Here is a 17,968-nt window from a genome sequence, read left to right on the forward strand (position 1 = left end):
TACCACCTCATAAAATATATGGCTCTTGAAGTACCACCCTTATGACCGACATTAAAGTACAGTAGTATAGGCCTATTAAACACCACATACAGTTTACACAGACAATTTTATTTCTTATATGAATGTTATTTACTGTACTGCATTAAAACATTCACAGCAGGTTAGATATCCAATCTTTAAATGATGACCTGTTGAAACCTGCTTCCGGGTCCAAACTACTTGGCATTTATTAAGGCTGTTGTGTTTTTAACATGTTTAAATGCGTTGTACTTTGTTCTATTTGATCTGAACAAGCCCCTAAAAAAGTCAATGATCACTGTCGGCCTCTCGGTTTTTATCATCACTGTTCATTTTAAAGCTCAGTTTTTAAAACCTTTGCTGTGGCGGTTGAGCTACCGGATTTTTGGCTTCATGACCCTCCTTCATGGTTCGTGCATGTCGAAGCTCAGTTTGCTCTTCGTGGCGTTTCAGACGATGACACAAAATACCATCATGTGGTGGCCTTGCTGGATCCGATGTCCACCCACCGTGTGATGACCCTCCTCCGGGATCCCCCCACCCAAGGGAAATACACCGCACTCAATGCACAGTTGCTGTGGTGCTACTCCCTGTCCGATGCAGAGAGGCCCAAGAAACTCCTGTATCTCTCGGGCCTGGGTGATGGTACTGCTTGCGAGCTCATTGAGAGCATGCTGTCCTTGCTAGGAACAGATGACAGCAGATTCCTCTTCCCCCAGACAGTTGCTGGTGTGAGCTGGCCTCGCCAACTCCCCGCTGCTGGCCTCGAAAGATTACCGCTCACTTACAGAAGAAGCGGATCGCATTATCCTGGCTACCAGGAGCTTCAGCATTCAGGCGATAGTTCCCGAATCACCGACGGCATCTCCCACGCCACCACCGATTCTCCTGGGGGCCTCCAACTCATTGATGGTGGCTGGGATTGCAGCACCAGGGCACTGCGGAACCACTGAATAGGGCTGTGTTTTTACATCAGCATGACAGCGGTGTGCCGCCTTTGCAAGGAAACGAGCCCACCAGCGCTCCGTAGCAGCGGTGACCGCTGCCAATAAGGAAAGGGTACTCTTTATAGAGGACTCACACTCGGGGACATGTTTTCTGGTTGACTCCGGCTCCCAGAAGAGCCTCAAGAACTCTCGTGTCCTCTTTGCATACCTCCACAATGGTATATTATTTAATCTTAAATAAAAATTGGAGATTTCCTGCGTACCACCAGAGAGAGGCCAAGTACCACTAGTGGTACGCGTACCACAGTTTGAAAACGACTGGTCTAATGTGAACAACATATGAGTTTGTGAGATCTGCAAATCATTGCACTCTGTTTTTATTTACATTTTACAGTGTCTAAAGAGGGTTGAAATTTATTCTGTTAACAATTCAAAGTTTTGCCACTCCAAGATTGATTATCAATAAATTCAAATTCAGTTCTGAAACTGTTAAGAAATGTTATAATTTTTGAAGGAAGCATACATAAATAAACAAAAACAGTCAGAAATGTTTGTCAAATGAGAGAATTTCACTATCTCTACCCTAACCCTCAAGTTCAGCCCCGCTCCCCTTCATGTCTCCTCCTTTATGCTGCAGCTATAAATATTTGCGGATCATCTCATTTAGCTGAGAGGAAAGCGGCTGAGTAAAATTTTATGTGTAATTTATTAACAACTAATGAAAGTTTTAATATTGTATAAAAGTGCTTGCTGTTTGTTCTTTGATTAATCTGCTCATTTATTAACAGGTGGCTGAGAAAGAATATGTCATAATGAGGTAACATGTATTTGTAAAACAGTATTTAAAGTTTGTTTTTTTTTCATCTGGTCAAATGCTCTTTTTCATATCGAAAAGGATCATTCATAACATTATTACTGAATTGTCTTTTTCACTGTGGGATATTGTGTAGAAAATGGAAAACTCCAGTGAGATTGTGTCATTTGTGCTGGCTGCTTATGGAAATGTTGGGGAGTTCAAATACATGTATTTTGTAATAATATTGTTCTGGTACCTCTCTATATGTGTGGCCAACACAGTCCTTATTGTGGTCATACGTGTGGACATACAGCTGCATGAGCCAATGTATTTACTGCTTTGTAGTTTATGTGTGAACCAGATAAATGTCAGCACATCGCTGTATCCTCTTTTGCTCTCACAGATGTTTTCAGACAGCCATGAAGTGACCCTGCCGTGGTGTTTTCTGCACATGTCTTGTATGTACATAAGTGGACCTGCTGAGTTTTGCAGTTTAGCAGCCATGGCCTATGACAGATATATCTCAATCTGTCATCCATTACGCTATAATGTCATTATGAACACAGAGAGAGTGTTTTTCATGATTCTGTTTGTGTGGATATATTCATTCCTTAGTGTAATACTATCATTCTCATTTATCTTCAGTTTGAAATTTTGTGGAAGTATTATTGAAAATGTGTATTGTAACCACAGACTAATAATTAGACTTTCATGTTTGGTTTCAGTCCACAGCTTTTTATCTGATATATTCTTTCTCTTCGTGAGCTTTTTCATACCATTCACTCTCATTTCAGTGTCTTATGTTAAGATTTTGGCAGTTTGTCGAAAAACATCCACAGAAAACAAGCAGAAAGCTGTGACTACTTGCGTCCCTCAGATCGTCTCTGTGTCAAACCTGTTTGTTGGCTCAATTTTTCAGTGTATCGATTCCAGCGTTATAGTTGCTCGTCTACCAGTTCGTATAATTTTATCTATATATCTTTTCATCTGTCAACCAATGCTGACTCCATTTCTGTATGGATTTAATTTGCCCAAGATAAGGCAATCATGTAAAAAGCTTTTGTTTAAGAAAAAACAATAGCTTTGTTCACCAAGAGACTTTTCTAGGGAATCTCTGCTCTGTGGGAGAGAAGCCACAATGATCTTATAGTCTGTAAAGATGATGAAAATAAAATCTGTTCATGTCATATATTTTTATTTACAGTAGGCCAGTGTCATTTGGTGCCTTTCATGTTTTTTTTTTTTTTTTGTTTGTCTGCTTTTGGATAAAAAACTTTCCACTTTGCTCCTGGGATGTGTGTTATGCTCGCAAATGTATTAAACACATGGGTATGAATACAGTGATTTTTTTCTTATGGAGAATTTATTTAGAATAAACCACCAGACTAATTTCACAGCTTAACCCTCTATTATATACTGTTACTCTTGACAAGTAAGGTAAGGAACATTTTTCTTTTGCAGGTTTTTTTCATTTCACCATAGCTTTTGATCCTCTTTAAAAATAATCTCTAAGGTTATGAATGTTGAAGAAATACATAAAAATATCTCTGCTTATTGTAAGGTTAAAAACTTGATATAGACATGTCTTATGGGGATACTACTTATATATTGTTATAACAGCTCTAAACACCAACACTGGACTTGTATAAGACTTGAATCGTGATATACTTGGGATTTAACCACATCAGCTCAACACAAAAATATGTTGCATCCTTTAAATGACCAGGTCAGCAACAAAGGTTAGAGTGAAGCCACGGTTACACAAAGGCGTTGGATGTATGTCTGCAAGTATTAACTAAATATTTTTATGTGCTACAACATGGACATAATAGCAAATGTGCTTAGGTGAAATTTACTTTTCAATAACCTTATCACTGTAGTCTGTTAACCAGAAAACTAGTCTATGCTGGTAACTAGCAGTCTTTCCTTATTTAACCTAAATCAAAGGGTAGCATTAGTTTTTGTTGGCATCAGTCAAAAAGGTCTGAGGCTAAAACTAGGGTCTAAAGTAAAGGTATCTGTAAAACATGAGTCGTTATTATAAAACTTACAAGACTCCTAAATTATTCTTTCCTGTTTATACTTGTTAAGGCAGACTGAACTGACTCAGGTGTGGACTCAGGGAGAAAATGCATTGAAGGTTTATTTACAAACACCAAGTGAGTTATATACAGATGTGGGGGAGTCAAGGGTTCCAGGGATCCACAGAAAGGGGGGTAGAGGGACATCACTCTTGACTGTCGATCCACACACCACGCTCCACTTCAGCCACAGCACACGCTCCACTTCTGACACGCCACGCCACTCTGCCAAACACTCCTGCTCAGGAATCCTGGGGAGAGAAACAAGGATAGGTCCAAGAAATCTATTCACAATAAACAGACGATGAGATCAGAACCAGGAAATCACAGGAAAACATGAGAGAAGGTTAGACCCGGGGCTACACTAATGTGAGTTGTACAACGATCCTGCGACGAGAAGCTCTGAGCCACTGCCTTAAATAAAGGCCAGGCGTAGCAGGATAACAATCCACAGGTGAGTGATTGCTTGCAGGTGCATGGGCCAAAGGCAGGCCCATGAATGTAATCGAACTGTTTATCAGAGGAAAAGTGTGATTTTTTTGGGACACTCAAGCCAAGATTAGCTGTGACAATGTTAGTTTATGACCAGCTGTTTAGCCAGCTCTTGTCAGCTGTCCAGAGACCTGAGGGTCACATGTGTGATCAGCTGACGATAAATCAACATGTTTTTGCATGTTTTCATGTGTCAGAGCCCTGATTTAAGTTCAGGAGGTGAGGCCTGAGGTGAGAAGGAAGAAGACAGTGTGTTATTAAGATGCCAAATGCCAGTCTCTTTCATTTCTCTGTTGACGATGACCACTTTGCTGATGATAAAACAGAGATATGATCGTTCATATCTTGAGTCTGAAGGTGCAGGCACCAATTTAAATAATGCATACAACTTCTCCTCCAACTTTGGCATGCTACATATGTCACTGGCAGGGCTGGACTGGGACAAAAAAATGGCCCAGGCATTTTGACTGGAGACCGGCCCACCAGGTATTATACGAAAAGCCATAAAGCCTTTGAATGAAAACAAACGCTGTTGTGACAGTGATGAATGCTGTCTTTTTGGTTTATATGTATGATTTCTATAGATTTTACATCAGATGACCCCTTAGGTTTAAAGGTTCGGGTAATTATTTATTAAAAGCGAGACATTTTAAATGAGAATAAGAAAGTAAAGTATTTCTTTGTGCCTCCCTTTCCCTGTTAATGCCCTACCTGGCCCCCCTGGCAAAACTTTCCTAGACCCGCCCCTGCACAGTTACCAGCTGTCAGCTACTTAGAAAAGGATCCTGGTGTTATTTATCTCTCAGAAACAGTTCATAACTTCTCTTCAACTCATTCATGTCACCTAAAAGGTAAACCTGTTTCTCCGTCACCTGTTCAGCTCTGATGATTCAATAAGGACATGTCCTGCTTTCATCGATATCATGACCAGCAGCTTTTACGGCTGTGGCTCCAGCAAACATCAGCTGATACTAAAAAGTAATATTAAATCAGTTCTAACTACATCTTATGAAGCTTAAACGTGCTGCTGTTGTTTATTGCGACATCCGTTGGTTTCCTCTTTCTGGCGCAAAGTGGGCGACAAACAAACAAGAGACTTGCAACAGAAAAGCCGATCAGCTGATCATTGATCAGTTTCATGATTGAAGTAGCAACAGGAGAGGGAGGGGGAGAGAATGAGAGAAGAAGAGGCAGCTGACAGCGTAAAGACACATAATAACTCCAGCTTTGTGTCTTTTATTTTTTCATTCTAACTGAAGTACGGGACAAATCGCGTTCCTTTTCACCTCGGATGTATTGTAATAAGTCCAGTCCAGTGTCGATCATGACCAACTGGCCACTCCACCACCTTTCATTGTTTATACCGCTACAAACAAACAAAACCACCAATGGAGATATCGTTCCCGCCAACTGCATTCAAATACTGGGATAGGGGGTCATGACCGCCTCCACAAACCACAAACTCATTCCTATGTATTTTTAAGAATTATAAGTTTTGAGAATGCATTTTTTTTGCTGGAAGGTGTACTTACACATTACTGTATCTATATTTATGATTGCAGTATCCTTTTTCTATGAAATAAATTCAAAAATTACTGACTGTACCTTTAAAATAAAACATATCAATAAACTGCATGTATAATTCCACTGACTACTCATAGATGCATTCAGCAGCTGTGGCCACCAGAGGTCAGTACTACACCTGGCATTGGAAACCTGAGTACTGGGCTCGAGGTAGTTCCTCTGAACTGCCTGCTGGATAGTTTGAGAACAGCTCCTACAGGAGATAAATCAAACCGTACTCACAACATTTGCAGTACTGTGGCATTTTTAATATACAAGACTGGACCATTCATTTTCTGCTTAATGGCATCACAGTGTTGCCTGTACATCTTTGTTAGTGTTTGTAAAGTTATGCCCATGCAAGAAAAGTATTTTCACTGTCAGGCCTAAGTGTCTACATGATAAGTGAATGTAATAAAAAGCTGAGCTGGCTGCTGGGCAGTTTAAGGATTGCTGAAATAGGGAGTAAATCACTGCATCGCTCAGGACAGTGTTTGTTCTTGTGGCATTTTTAATATATATTATTACAAGTCTGGATTTTTAAAGTCCTGCTTAATGGCACCACATATTACCTGTTTATGTTTGATAATGTTCTGAAAGTAAGATCGATGCACTAAAGGCCCCTTTCAGGAATTTTTAGATTTATTTAAAAATAATGGCAAAAGGAACCAACTGAAACAAGCTACCTCCTCAACAACATAGCACAATTCACATCTCCCAAAGAAAGTCTTCTCAAGGAACTGACTTTCAGTTGTTTTTTTGTTCTTTTTTTTAATTCTGTGGTAGCTGGGATACAAATACCCAAATCACCATTTGCCATTTGATCACACAAGGGAAGTTTTGTGTTACGGCAGCAATATAAAGAGTAAAAATAGTTCCAAAAAATTTGCTTTTGTTTATGTTTAATTAATTTCTGACTCCAGTAGGCAGTCCAGTATGCTGGCTCAAGTATCAGGTATCAAGCTCGAGTATCAATTATCAATTTAGTTTGCTATTTGTCTAATAAATAACAATATACGTTTTAGCTATAAACAAGCAAAAAGTTCTGCTGCATCCAGTTTAGATGCATTTTTTTATATGAAGGGCATGTTTCTCTCAGTGTTGCTACTTGAATTCCCAGTGTTTATTTAGTCTGCATGTCATTATGTTAGCATTAGCCAGCTTTTCCCAGTAGATGACACTCCTGGGCTAAGACTCGTGATGCAGTGAATGAATGACCTGATGCAGCTTTATCTATTTTGTAATAATAATATATGCTTTCCATAAACCCTAAGACCCAAAACCTAGCCTTCTCATTTGAGAACCACTGACTAATATAATGCTTTCTGTCCCTGAAAGGGTTTCGAGATGACTAGGAGACGTGATTCCCATTACAACCTTATTGATATCAGCAGATATCTCTCCCCGTCTCGCCTGAGAATGAACCATTGTGTCCTTCTGTTTGTTTGCATGAAGAGTAAACACAAATTAATACAGATTGTTTAGAAATTCAGGATGTAAGAATATTTATATTTGGCCAGAAAGTTATGTTGCTCTGTTTGAGAGTCTGGACTGTTGCAATGAATCAACATAAACAAGCCATGCACCAAGTGAAGTTCAACAAAAATTGAGTGTAAACACACTCAATTAGAATAACTTTCTCTTGTATGATTAAAGCAACTCTCCCTCAGGGCTGTATTTAGGATATTTTTTAAGTGCAAATTATCATTAATCTTTGTAACTTTTGTTGCCCACTAGTTCACCAGATTCCTCATGTATATGTTTCCTAATCTACATAAACTAATGCCCATATAGGTAACTTTATTATGGTGCTTTAGTATTTAAGTTAGTGAAGGCATATCGTGGCTGAGGTGATCAAAAATGACTTAAAAATATCCACGTAAACTGTGAAAACCTTCTGCTTGTGCTGCTGGCATTTGTTTAACAATACACGTGACTCACAGTTTGACAAAACAACCCAAACTCAAGCCCGACTTTGACGGATTTCCAGGGTCAAAGACTGTAAGAGCTACTACGTGCCCTTATTTGGTAAAATATGTTGTCATAAAATGTTATGAACATTGACTGATTTAAGTATATTATTGTGTCATGCATAAACAATACGTCCAGCCCGAAAAGGCTTACAGCAACATAAAACCAGAGCCAGAGTAGCACCATAACTTACAAACACTGAACAAATAATCCAACCTGAGATCTTTCCTAAGCTTCAGAAACAAAGGCCGCTGACTTATAAACACCAAAATTATTAAACAAACATTTCATTCAGTACATTAAAATATTTCTGGGGATTTTAACAGACACCTCGCGGATTATATATGTTCTTTTCTCATTATAATAACAAGACAGAATAAAATGTCATTTGTTTGTTCACTTAAAGACCTTTGAATCGCTTTGAAGTAACAGATTGCAGTCCTGTACTTTTATTTTACATTAAATAAACTTTCTGTTTGTAGATGTGAGATATTGAATATATTTTACATCATGATTTTGGGGAAGTGTCTGCCTTGAGGCGTATTATTAAATCCGGTTCTTTAGATTCTTTACGGCGAAAAAGACACAGGGCTCAAAGTGGTCTTTTGCTTTAAAATGATCTTTAATTTTACATATTCCGGAATATGGAGACCCAAGCACAACAAACACAACCTCAGGTCTCAAGAACAAACAGGAAGCCTAGTTATATCTATATACTCCATCTCGACGTCACACACACTTTACGTTTCGATCAAACACTCTGTTTAGTTTCACTTTGGCCTGCAAAAGCATCTGTCAGTCCTGTCGGCACAAACTGTACTAAGAGTTGGGCCTCCAATATAATCAGCGTATTAGCATTTAAGATTATATATTCAAACTCAACAGTATGCAGCAGTAAATCCTGCTTCTCCAGTTTGGGGTAGCCATGGTTCAGAGTTAAACACTACAATACAGTGGCCAAGTCCTGAAAGAAAAAAAACTATAAAAAATTGTAGAAGAATTAAATAACTATGAAAAATTCATGATAGGAATTCTTCTGATGTAAACAAACTTCACTAGGTTTGAGTCACTGAAAGTGAAAATGACAAAATTGTTAGTTGGCTCTATTTTTTGATGTGCTATTAGGTCTGTTCTAATACCACAAGTTTTTCATTTAAACCAGAAATGAATAAAATTCATTTTGACTCTTTTAGCAACAAGAAATGTGCTATGCAAAGATCCTGGTACCCTACAGTGTTAAATATTTAAACAGGTTTGGTTGTGGCCAGAACTCTTTTAGGAATTCTTACATGTAAATTCTTTAAGTAGTCTTTAATAATAGTTCTCCAGGCTTCTTGAAGGACACTCAAAGTTCTTCGTAAAAAGATTTAAAGAAACCATATTGAGTAGTATATTAAACAAAAGGGCATTGAGATAGCCCTGTGACATCACAGTGATGCCATAACAAGCTTATATCATCATACTGTAATAAAAACAGGCTGAAGTCAGCATGTTATAATAAAAACATCATGAAACATCAAAGTTTTACTATAGTCCTTGCCTTCTGGGGAGTTGCGCTCTTTAAATGTTCTTGTTCCATCAGTTTTGAAGCTGAAATGCAGCCCCAAACTGTGACAGAGCCTCCACCGTCTAAGACGGCCGCAGACACTCACTGTCATCCCTCTTTACTGAACTCCTCTGCACATACGGAGTGATAAACCCAAATTTGAAATTTTGGGTTCAAATCATCACTCCATAAGTACTATTGCTGCTTATTTTCAGTCCAGCTCTTGTGTAATGTACCACATTTCAGTCTTTTCTCCCTGCTTCTGTTCCTAAAGAGTGGCTTCTTGACAATCAGCCTTTCACAGAGACTATTTAATGAGCCTTTAGAAAACAGTAGCTGAATCAGCTTTGGCATTATATTTGTATATTCAACTAAAGAGGTGGAAAGAAATGATGTGCTTTTATGACAGGATCCTAGTAACAAAGTGTCTGACAATACAATTAAATGTTTTCTTGTTATGGGTAAACACATCACTGGTTCGTCCCTTGAGTTAGGCGTCTTTTTTGAGTGATTCATAGTTTTAAGTGGCTAAACAAACTAAAAGCACATTGCTCTGAAAAATGAGTGAAAACACAGACAATGTCCAAAGAAAAACTTCACAAAACCTGGAGAACTAAAACCACCCAAATGCACTTTAAAAAATGACAACAAAAAAAAGTCTGGCTTCTTGGAAGAAAAATGAATAGAAACGAACGATGGCTTAAGACATTTGTGGTAAAATTCTGATAAATAACTGATAAAACTCCACGTCCCACCTATACTGATATCTGTTTCTAAATGAAAGACCTCTTTATAGACTATTTTTCTGATTCTTAAATTGTTACATGATGACAAAAAGTGAACTATCATTAAAAACCATTAAATAAATAGCAAAATTTAAGCTCACAATGCGTGATTAAAATGTATCTAATATGTTTACATAGGTGTAACATGTAAAAAAAAAAATTTTCAAATATATTGGAAGAAGTTGCTAATCAGCTTCTTTAACAGTCCAATTTGGATTCATCACATCAGAATTCATAAGAAATAACAAATTTTATCTCCAAAGCAGAGGCACATAAAGCAGATGTCATGAAAACATGACTCAGTCACTTGAAGGTTAATACTATAGACACGGTTTGTAGTTTTGGACAAGTATGCAGGATTTTGATGGTTGAATACACACAGAAGCATGACTGTTCCACAAATAATTAAAGACTGAGTCTTTTTTTTAACCACACTTTACAGACATCTGTGCATTTTCCTTTTATTTTGGGGCCTTCTTTAACAAACTGATTCAGCTTCAGTTTGTTTTTATGCAGGAAAAACAAGGTTGCATGGTAATACAGATTTGGCCTGTGATTTTTGTGACATACTGGCGTGAGAATGAAAAGTCAGCAATGACTCGAGCTGAGGTGCAAGTTTGGATCACCTGCCATATCTCTGGATTTAATGCTTGAAGCACTGCCAATAAGACAGATTCATTAAAAATATGATGAGTGGCAAGAACAAATCACAGAGGTCAACAGATTACAAACTTTATCGCTTTTTATTCAAACTGTACACGTACATCAGGCTTATCTCATTTTAAAAAACAAGTTAAAAAAAAAAAGAAGACAAAAATATGAGTACCCCCCATAAATACATTATGCTTTTAAAAAACTCAGTCTGTGTTTACTTGGTACCTTGCATATGTTGTGATAAAAACACTCTTATTCCTTCTGAAAACACAAACAGTGCAGTCGGTCTGGTAACACAGACCTGCTCTGCATTGTTAGGTGATGAGTGAAGGGAAACGTTTCCTAACTCAGTCCTACAAACAAATTGTACCCAGGCTTTGAGGTATGTGGTAAATTCACATGGGAACATTGGCATTTCCTATATACACACTGCTTTAACATATAATATGAAGACTGGTACAAAGTATGCAGTTTTACTATTATTATTATAACAACACAAGGATTCAGGACACAGTACCAATACCAGCTCTGTAATACGAGTCATCCCTCATTGCTGGAGCGTTCCCGTTCATTACTTATGTGTATGCATGTGTGTGACCTATGCAGAGAAAATGTACTGCATGGAAAGAAACAAAAGCTACAGGCACTCGTCTGCTGCCTAACGGCTGACTCAGGGTGAAAACATGTTTTTCTGCTTCCCCACAATGACTCCAACTGATTTCATTACTCAAGTCTGAGAGGTCATTTTCTCATTTGACCAATGCTCTGCGAGGAATAGCAGCCTGCGAAGCAGAACAAATCACTGATAACTTTATTGTTATTGTCACCAATTACAGAGGCGCCAGCAGCTGTAATCCTTTCACTATCTTGCAAATACAATTCAGAGAACTGCAGTGTCTGTCTCTCGTTTTAGCTGCATCAGCATTTATGTGATGTGAAACCTGGTAATTGGTGTTAATGTCACACAGAAATAACGTTTTCTTTTTTATTAAACCTGTGCGGTGTGATCCGAGTTCTACTGGCACCACTTACTAAAAGGGTTTACATTTCAACACTACAAAATGCTCTGTCCTGAAAATGTTTTATTTCAACAGTAACAGCATTAAGTTTCCCTACTATTTTATGAAAAGACTGCAAGTTATTTAAAATATATATATATTAACTTGTTTTACTGCCCTTAGATTCAACACTGCTGAACTCCCACCTGGCTTTGACCTTTTGACTCTCTGCTACCTTCCAGATAAAAACCTCAAGTTTCTCTGTGGTTTGAGGAGTTTTGTGAGGCAGCATAGACACTAAAATCATGACAATTTAACAAAAGTTCCAACATGTTCAGTCTACTTGGGAAAAAGAGAAACCTTTAAACACTTCAAGTGAAATTACAAGAAAACCGGCATGAGCGTGTACAGTCATCTTAATCCAGGATGAAACAAAAACCCAGAGCAGCCTTTCGAATTAAATCTGGATGGGTTGAAATGGTGCTTTGGATGTCTTAAAGGATCAAACAAACAAAAAAAAGAAAAAAGTCTTTTAGATAGGAGACCACACACAGAGACAAACAATGAGTTGGTGTGTCTTAATTACAGAGAGTGGAGGTGTATGTGTGTGTGGTCTCTCTAAGTGTTAGATCCAGGTCAATCTGTGGTGTAAATCATATTTTTTAACACTTAGGATAGATGTGCAAACAAATACATAAAAACTTCATTCACCTTCGGAGTGAACATTCAATACAGGAAAAAATATTTAAGAAAAAAAAGGAAGCAAAAGTTTTGATTTGTGGGCAGCCACTTGGCACATAATGGCAGAGCTGGTGTATAAAACAAAAACAAAGAGATTGTACTCTGCAAAATCTAACATGTGTATTAAAGCTTTTCAGTCTTTAGCTAAAAGCAGAGTAACTTAAAACGCCCCAAGTATTGAATTCACAGTCAGAGGGGGTGTGGCTGTTGGAGGGATCTGAACTTTGACCTTTTCTTGCAGTTTGCAGTCTTTTTTGTGACAATTTCTTAAAAGAGCTGAGAGGAAGTACATTCAAATAGTAATACAAGGATATAATGGATAATATGCGGGGAGTTTCATAACAAGTCTGGCATTACAGTCCAGTAATCATTATGATTATTTAGGCTAAAATCCAACTTTTTTTTAAAATGCAAAAGCAAAGATTGTGGGCAGAAAAAAGAGAGAAGAATAATGAAATTTAAGCCAGCTTTTGTGGCATCTGTTAAAGTTTTGGTTGTGTTCAAAGGCCTGGATTTGCGCCACAACCTTGTAACAGAAAAAAAATGATCAAAAATACATCCATAAGTGTGGTAAAAATGAAAGCTATTCGACCTCATTCTCAGGTAACGGGAGCTCCAAACTTCACACCGTCGTCTCTCCGTGGCTGCCGTTACTGAGCCGCTTGTAGAACCGCCGCCACGACTGAAGCGTTTTCCCGGACCAGACCCAGAAACCGGAGGTGATCCCGACTATCATGGTCATCAGGTATTTGATCATGAACACGGTGAAGTCCGGGGTCATGGGGGCGAAGTTGTGCACCGGGCAGGGCACAGCGAAGCGCTTGCAGGTCTGCATGTGCCAGGTGCGCTCCCAGTGCTCCCTGAAGGCTTGCTCGTAGAAGTAACAGGCGATCACGATGGTGGCCGGTACCGTGTAGAGGACGCTGAAGACGCCAATCCGCACCATCAGCTTCTCCAACTTCTCTGTCTTGGTGCCGTCGTGCTTCATGATGGTGCGGATCCGGAATAGAGATACGAAGCCGGCCAGGAGGAAGGACGTGCCGATGAACAGGTAGACGAAAAGGGGGGCCAGGACAAAACCGCGGAGGGCGTCCACGTTGAAGATCCCCACGAAACACACCCCCGTAAGGACGTCCCCGTCCACCTGGCCCATGGCGAGGATGGTGATGGTTTTGATGGCCGGGACAGCCCACGCGGCTAGGTGGAAGTACTGGGAGTTGGCTTCAATCGCTTCGTGGCCCCATTTCATCCCGGCAGAAAGGAACCAAGTCAGAGACAAAATCACCCACCAGATGGAGCTGGCCATGCCGAAAAAGTATAACACCATGAAAAGGATTGTGCAGCCCTCTTTTTTGGTCCCCTGAGCCACTGTCCTGTAGCCGTCCGGCTTGAATTTATCCACGCAGACTACTTGGTCTTCTAGGAAAAACCCGGCGGCGTAGGCTACCGCCACCATAAAATAACAGCCAGACAGAAAGATGATGGGCCGCTCGGGGTATCGGAACCGTCTCATGTCCACTAGATAGGTGAGCACCGTAAACAAGGTGCTCACACAGCATAGGATGGACCAGATCCCGACCCAAAGCCGGCCGAACTTTACCTCATCCTCTCGGAAGTACATGATCCCGGTTGGTTTGGTAGGTTCGCAGGGGGCTCCGCAGTCTTTGACCCCCATGAATCTGTAGCCCAGGTAGGAGGGCACTTCCAGCTGCAGCGGGCAGGAGAACTGGTGGTACTGGTTTGGTTGTGAAGGGTGCTGGTTCGGTCTTCCCATTTTGGGGGGGAGAGTAATTGGGTCCGGTGCGTAGGGAGAAGAAGAGGAGGCCGGGGTACCCGGTTCCGACGTGTTCTGGCCGACGCAGATCTCCCCGGCTCCGTGGACGGGGAAAGCCTCGCAGCGCAGCCGCTCCGGCCACTGGAAGCCGAATTTATTCATCAGGGCTTCACATCCCTGCCGTGCCCGCTCACACAGGGACCGACACGGGGGGATGGCCTGCTCCAGCACGGTGCACACGGGAGCATACATTGAGCAAAGGAAGAACTTCAGATCCGCAGAGCACTGGACCTTAACGAGAGGGTAGAACTGGTGCACCTCAAGTCCGGCGTCCTCCTGGTTCGTGTGGCCCAGGAGGTTCGGCATGATGGTCTGGTTGTAGGCGATGTCGGTGCAGAGCGGGATGGAGATGGGCTGACAGAAGCCGTGTTCCGGGACGGATATTCCACTCTCACTGTTGTAATGCTGGGCAGAAGCGGGTGAGAAAAAGGAGAGCCCGCACAGCAGCCACATGATCCGCAGAAACACGGAGCCAGTGGTGAACCTGGCCGCCGCCATAGTTGAGGAGGAGGGGGGAGGGAAGGAAAAACTTTGATCCAAGTAGGGCGACTCAAAAATGGTGGAAAATGGAAAGAAATTTTCAATAAATGTCCAAATACTTGACTAGAAGTCCAAGTAATTTCAGTTTAAATGATTGTAATTGACTTTTCTCCCGCGTGTAATGAAGATAAATCCAAGAGAAACACTCGTCATGTCATGACTTCTTAATGGTCTTTGTAAGTGACTCCAAGCAGTCCACTCTGACTCCCGGTCCGTTCAAAAGTCCTGTTTTCTCCAAACAATGCAATTTCACCTTAGTCCAGCTTACTTAACTTTTACAACTACTTACTTTAGCGCTGAACGATGCAGGATAAAGGCGTAAATGCTTAGTATTTCCACTGTTTGTCGACTTAAGTTCGCGCAGCGAGTCGCTTCACATGCTGGGCGGTTGGAAGTCCGGAGGCTCGCGCTCCTCACTCTGTGCAGATTCCACCGGTTTCCAGGCGCCCATTCCATTCACTGGACCCCCTCCCCTCCGGCCGAGCGCGAGGCGCCTTGAAACCGCCGCAGTGTCTCGGCCAATCACCGCGTTTGTTTTCCTACAGCACTCGTTTCTGATTGGCCGTTGCACCCCCACCACAGGAAAATATGTTACAGTAATTACATTACACCAGAGATTTTAACAAATAATACCCAATTAATCATTTTTTTCTGTTTAGGGTATCATACCATTTCGCCAATAATTGTGTGTTTTTAACACTTGAAATGAATGGTCCAAGTCTGGATTTAGTTCTGAAAAAGAAAACATGTAGGTTAATCCTAAACATAAGAAATACCTTATATTCTCTTTTTGTAGTCACACACACCTATTGTTTGTTTACTGGGCTGTAAAACAGAACAAAAATTATGAGATATATATTTTTATTTGTCCAAAAAAAGTTGTGAAATCACTTTGTTTTAGCAGCCATAACCTTAAGCACACCAATAAAAAAGCTTAAAGAATTTAAATCAGGACAGTAAAATAAATGCATTAGCTCAATGCAGTAAAAAGGCAGGAGCACAAAAGTGAAACAAAATAAAAATGATTTGTATTAATGAAAATCTAGATATAATACAATAAGTAAAAATCTAAATAAAATAAACAGAAATAAAGTCCAGTTGCACACTTTTGTGTATGACAACTGTTGAGCTCTTGATTTTTCTTTTTCATATTTTCTCAAACACATCTTTTAATGCAGTTTTCTCTGTTCGCTACAGAAAGTTATGTCTTTGAGTGTGCAGCTTTAAAGCTGAGTTTTCCCCATCGCCCCACACAGTCTCTACACACAGCCACTCAATGTGTGCAGGACATGTAAACACTCTGCAGCACAGTGAGCAAACCATGAAAAAAAAAGAAAAACTTCACGAAAAAACCCAGAGTCTTAACCACACAACCACAGAAAGTACCTGTTGCTGTTTAAGGGTTTTATTGCAAGCACTCAGATGCATCTCTTGAGCTGATATTCAGCATTCTATGGAGGAACAACAGCCAAAGCAAAAGTAATTTGGATTGGCAGCATGATCGATCTGCTCAAAGGCAGTGTGGGAGGTGCAGGCGGTTCCTGGGGGCCTTGCTGCATTTGGTGTCTTTCTACCCTGAGTGGGATAAAAGAGGGTGGGGGTAGGCTTGCAGTGGGGGAAGGGACAGGAAGAAGAGAGAAGGTCGAAGAGGGCAGGGGGAGAAGGAAAAGGAGACAGAGTAGGAAGAGAAGTTGAACCAAAAGGAAAAGGTTTAGAGCTCTGTGCTGTAATCTTCAATAGAAAACTCAGTATAGATTTCTGACTGACCACACAAAGAGATTCAGCACCAAGTTCTCAAGCGTCCTTGTGCTTCATGTGATACAGTTGACCATAATACTACAAAAAAGACTGAAAAAGTGTTTTAGTTCTCAAGGGAAGGAGCTACTTTTTCACATTTAAACATTTAACAACCAAGTTCTTTCCCAAAGGCTCAGCTCATTGCTTGCTAGACAGTTGTAATCTCCACAAACAGTCATCCTCAGTTCATCCAGAGCACTACAGTTATTGTCATAACAAAGACGAAGAAAACTGAACCAGGTGGATGAGACCAGGTTCAGTCTTACGTGTTTTTTTAGTTTGTGCTCAATTCTCAGTTTTATCTACTTCTTTAAAGTTCTTTTATAACCCTTTCTATTTTTCACGTTTTGCATTTTCAGTTGCCTTCTGTGCATGCATGTGCTACAACTGTTACTCTGCATTTAACAATCAAAGCTGCCCACTGGCATGCCAAGGCAAGTTTATTTTTGCCTGAATCGTTATCTGTCTACCTAAAAGGCCCATGATCAGGGTGTAGCCCACCTCTCTGGGACAGAATATACTTGGCTGGATTACAAATTCCTTACAACGGGAAGTGAGAAAATTATTTACTCTTGAGTGTCCATATTTTTATTTTCACCACTGTCCACGGATTAAATCCGGCTGGTGATACGTCCCTGCATGTCACCACCATATGTTTCTGCCTGTCTTTCCCACCTGCATATTTGATCAAGTTACAAATGAAAGACAGCTCAAACAAAAACAACAAAAAAGGAAGAAAATTCAGCAGCAGAACCTACTCAATGCTACCCCAAAGTGGATTCAGTAACATCTTTAAAAAGTTGTAAAAGGCAGACAGATTGAGGAATGTTATGGTTTTGTTGATAAAAATCAGTTTAAAACCTTGTTGATAATGTGCTGCCTTTGTTTCTGATCTAATCAATACACACTGACCCTAATGTTATCTTACCAGGCAATACACTGATTACTGAAAAAGCAGGTTTTATTGATGAGTACAAGAGGAGGAGGGAAAAAACAAAACTGCAAAATTTACCAGGATACTCAAAAAAAGACATTAATATGATTTGGCGAGGGTCACTCATTGTTTACATCAGGGGTGCCCAATCCTAGTCCTCGAGAGCTACTGTCCTGCAGCTTTTAGATGCATCCCTACTCCAACACAGCTGAATCAAATGGTTTGATGACCTCTTCAGCATGCCATCAAGTTTGGCAAAGGCCTGATGATA

The 17,968-nt window shown here is 40.2% G+C and overlaps 2 protein-coding genes across 2 annotated transcripts; one reads left to right on the forward strand and one right to left on the reverse strand.

The window, feature by feature from the left end:
- The first annotated feature begins 1,417 nt into the window (after positions 1–1,417).
- Positions 1,418–2,847, forward strand: LOC109197444 (olfactory receptor 10A6-like). The gene has a single exon (XM_019352441.2). The coding sequence runs from the start codon at positions 1,919–1,921 to the stop codon at positions 2,840–2,842; it is 924 nt and encodes a 307-aa protein (XP_019207986.1). The 5' UTR covers positions 1,418–1,918; the 3' UTR covers positions 2,843–2,847.
- Positions 2,848–10,923: 8,076 nt separating this feature from the next.
- On the reverse strand, positions 10,924–15,593 carry LOC100694773 (frizzled-7-A). Its single transcript, XM_005451987.4, has one exon. It carries the CDS (start codon positions 14,922–14,924, stop codon positions 13,215–13,217), a length of 1,710 nt encoding a protein of 569 aa, XP_005452044.1. The 5' UTR covers positions 14,925–15,593; the 3' UTR covers positions 10,924–13,214.
- Between the last annotated feature and the right edge of the window lie 2,375 nt (positions 15,594–17,968).

Source organism: Oreochromis niloticus, linkage group LG16 (assembly GCF_001858045.2).
Source record: "Oreochromis niloticus isolate F11D_XX linkage group LG16, O_niloticus_UMD_NMBU, whole genome shotgun sequence".
Lineage (NCBI taxonomy): Eukaryota > Metazoa > Chordata > Actinopteri > Cichliformes > Cichlidae > Oreochromis > Oreochromis niloticus.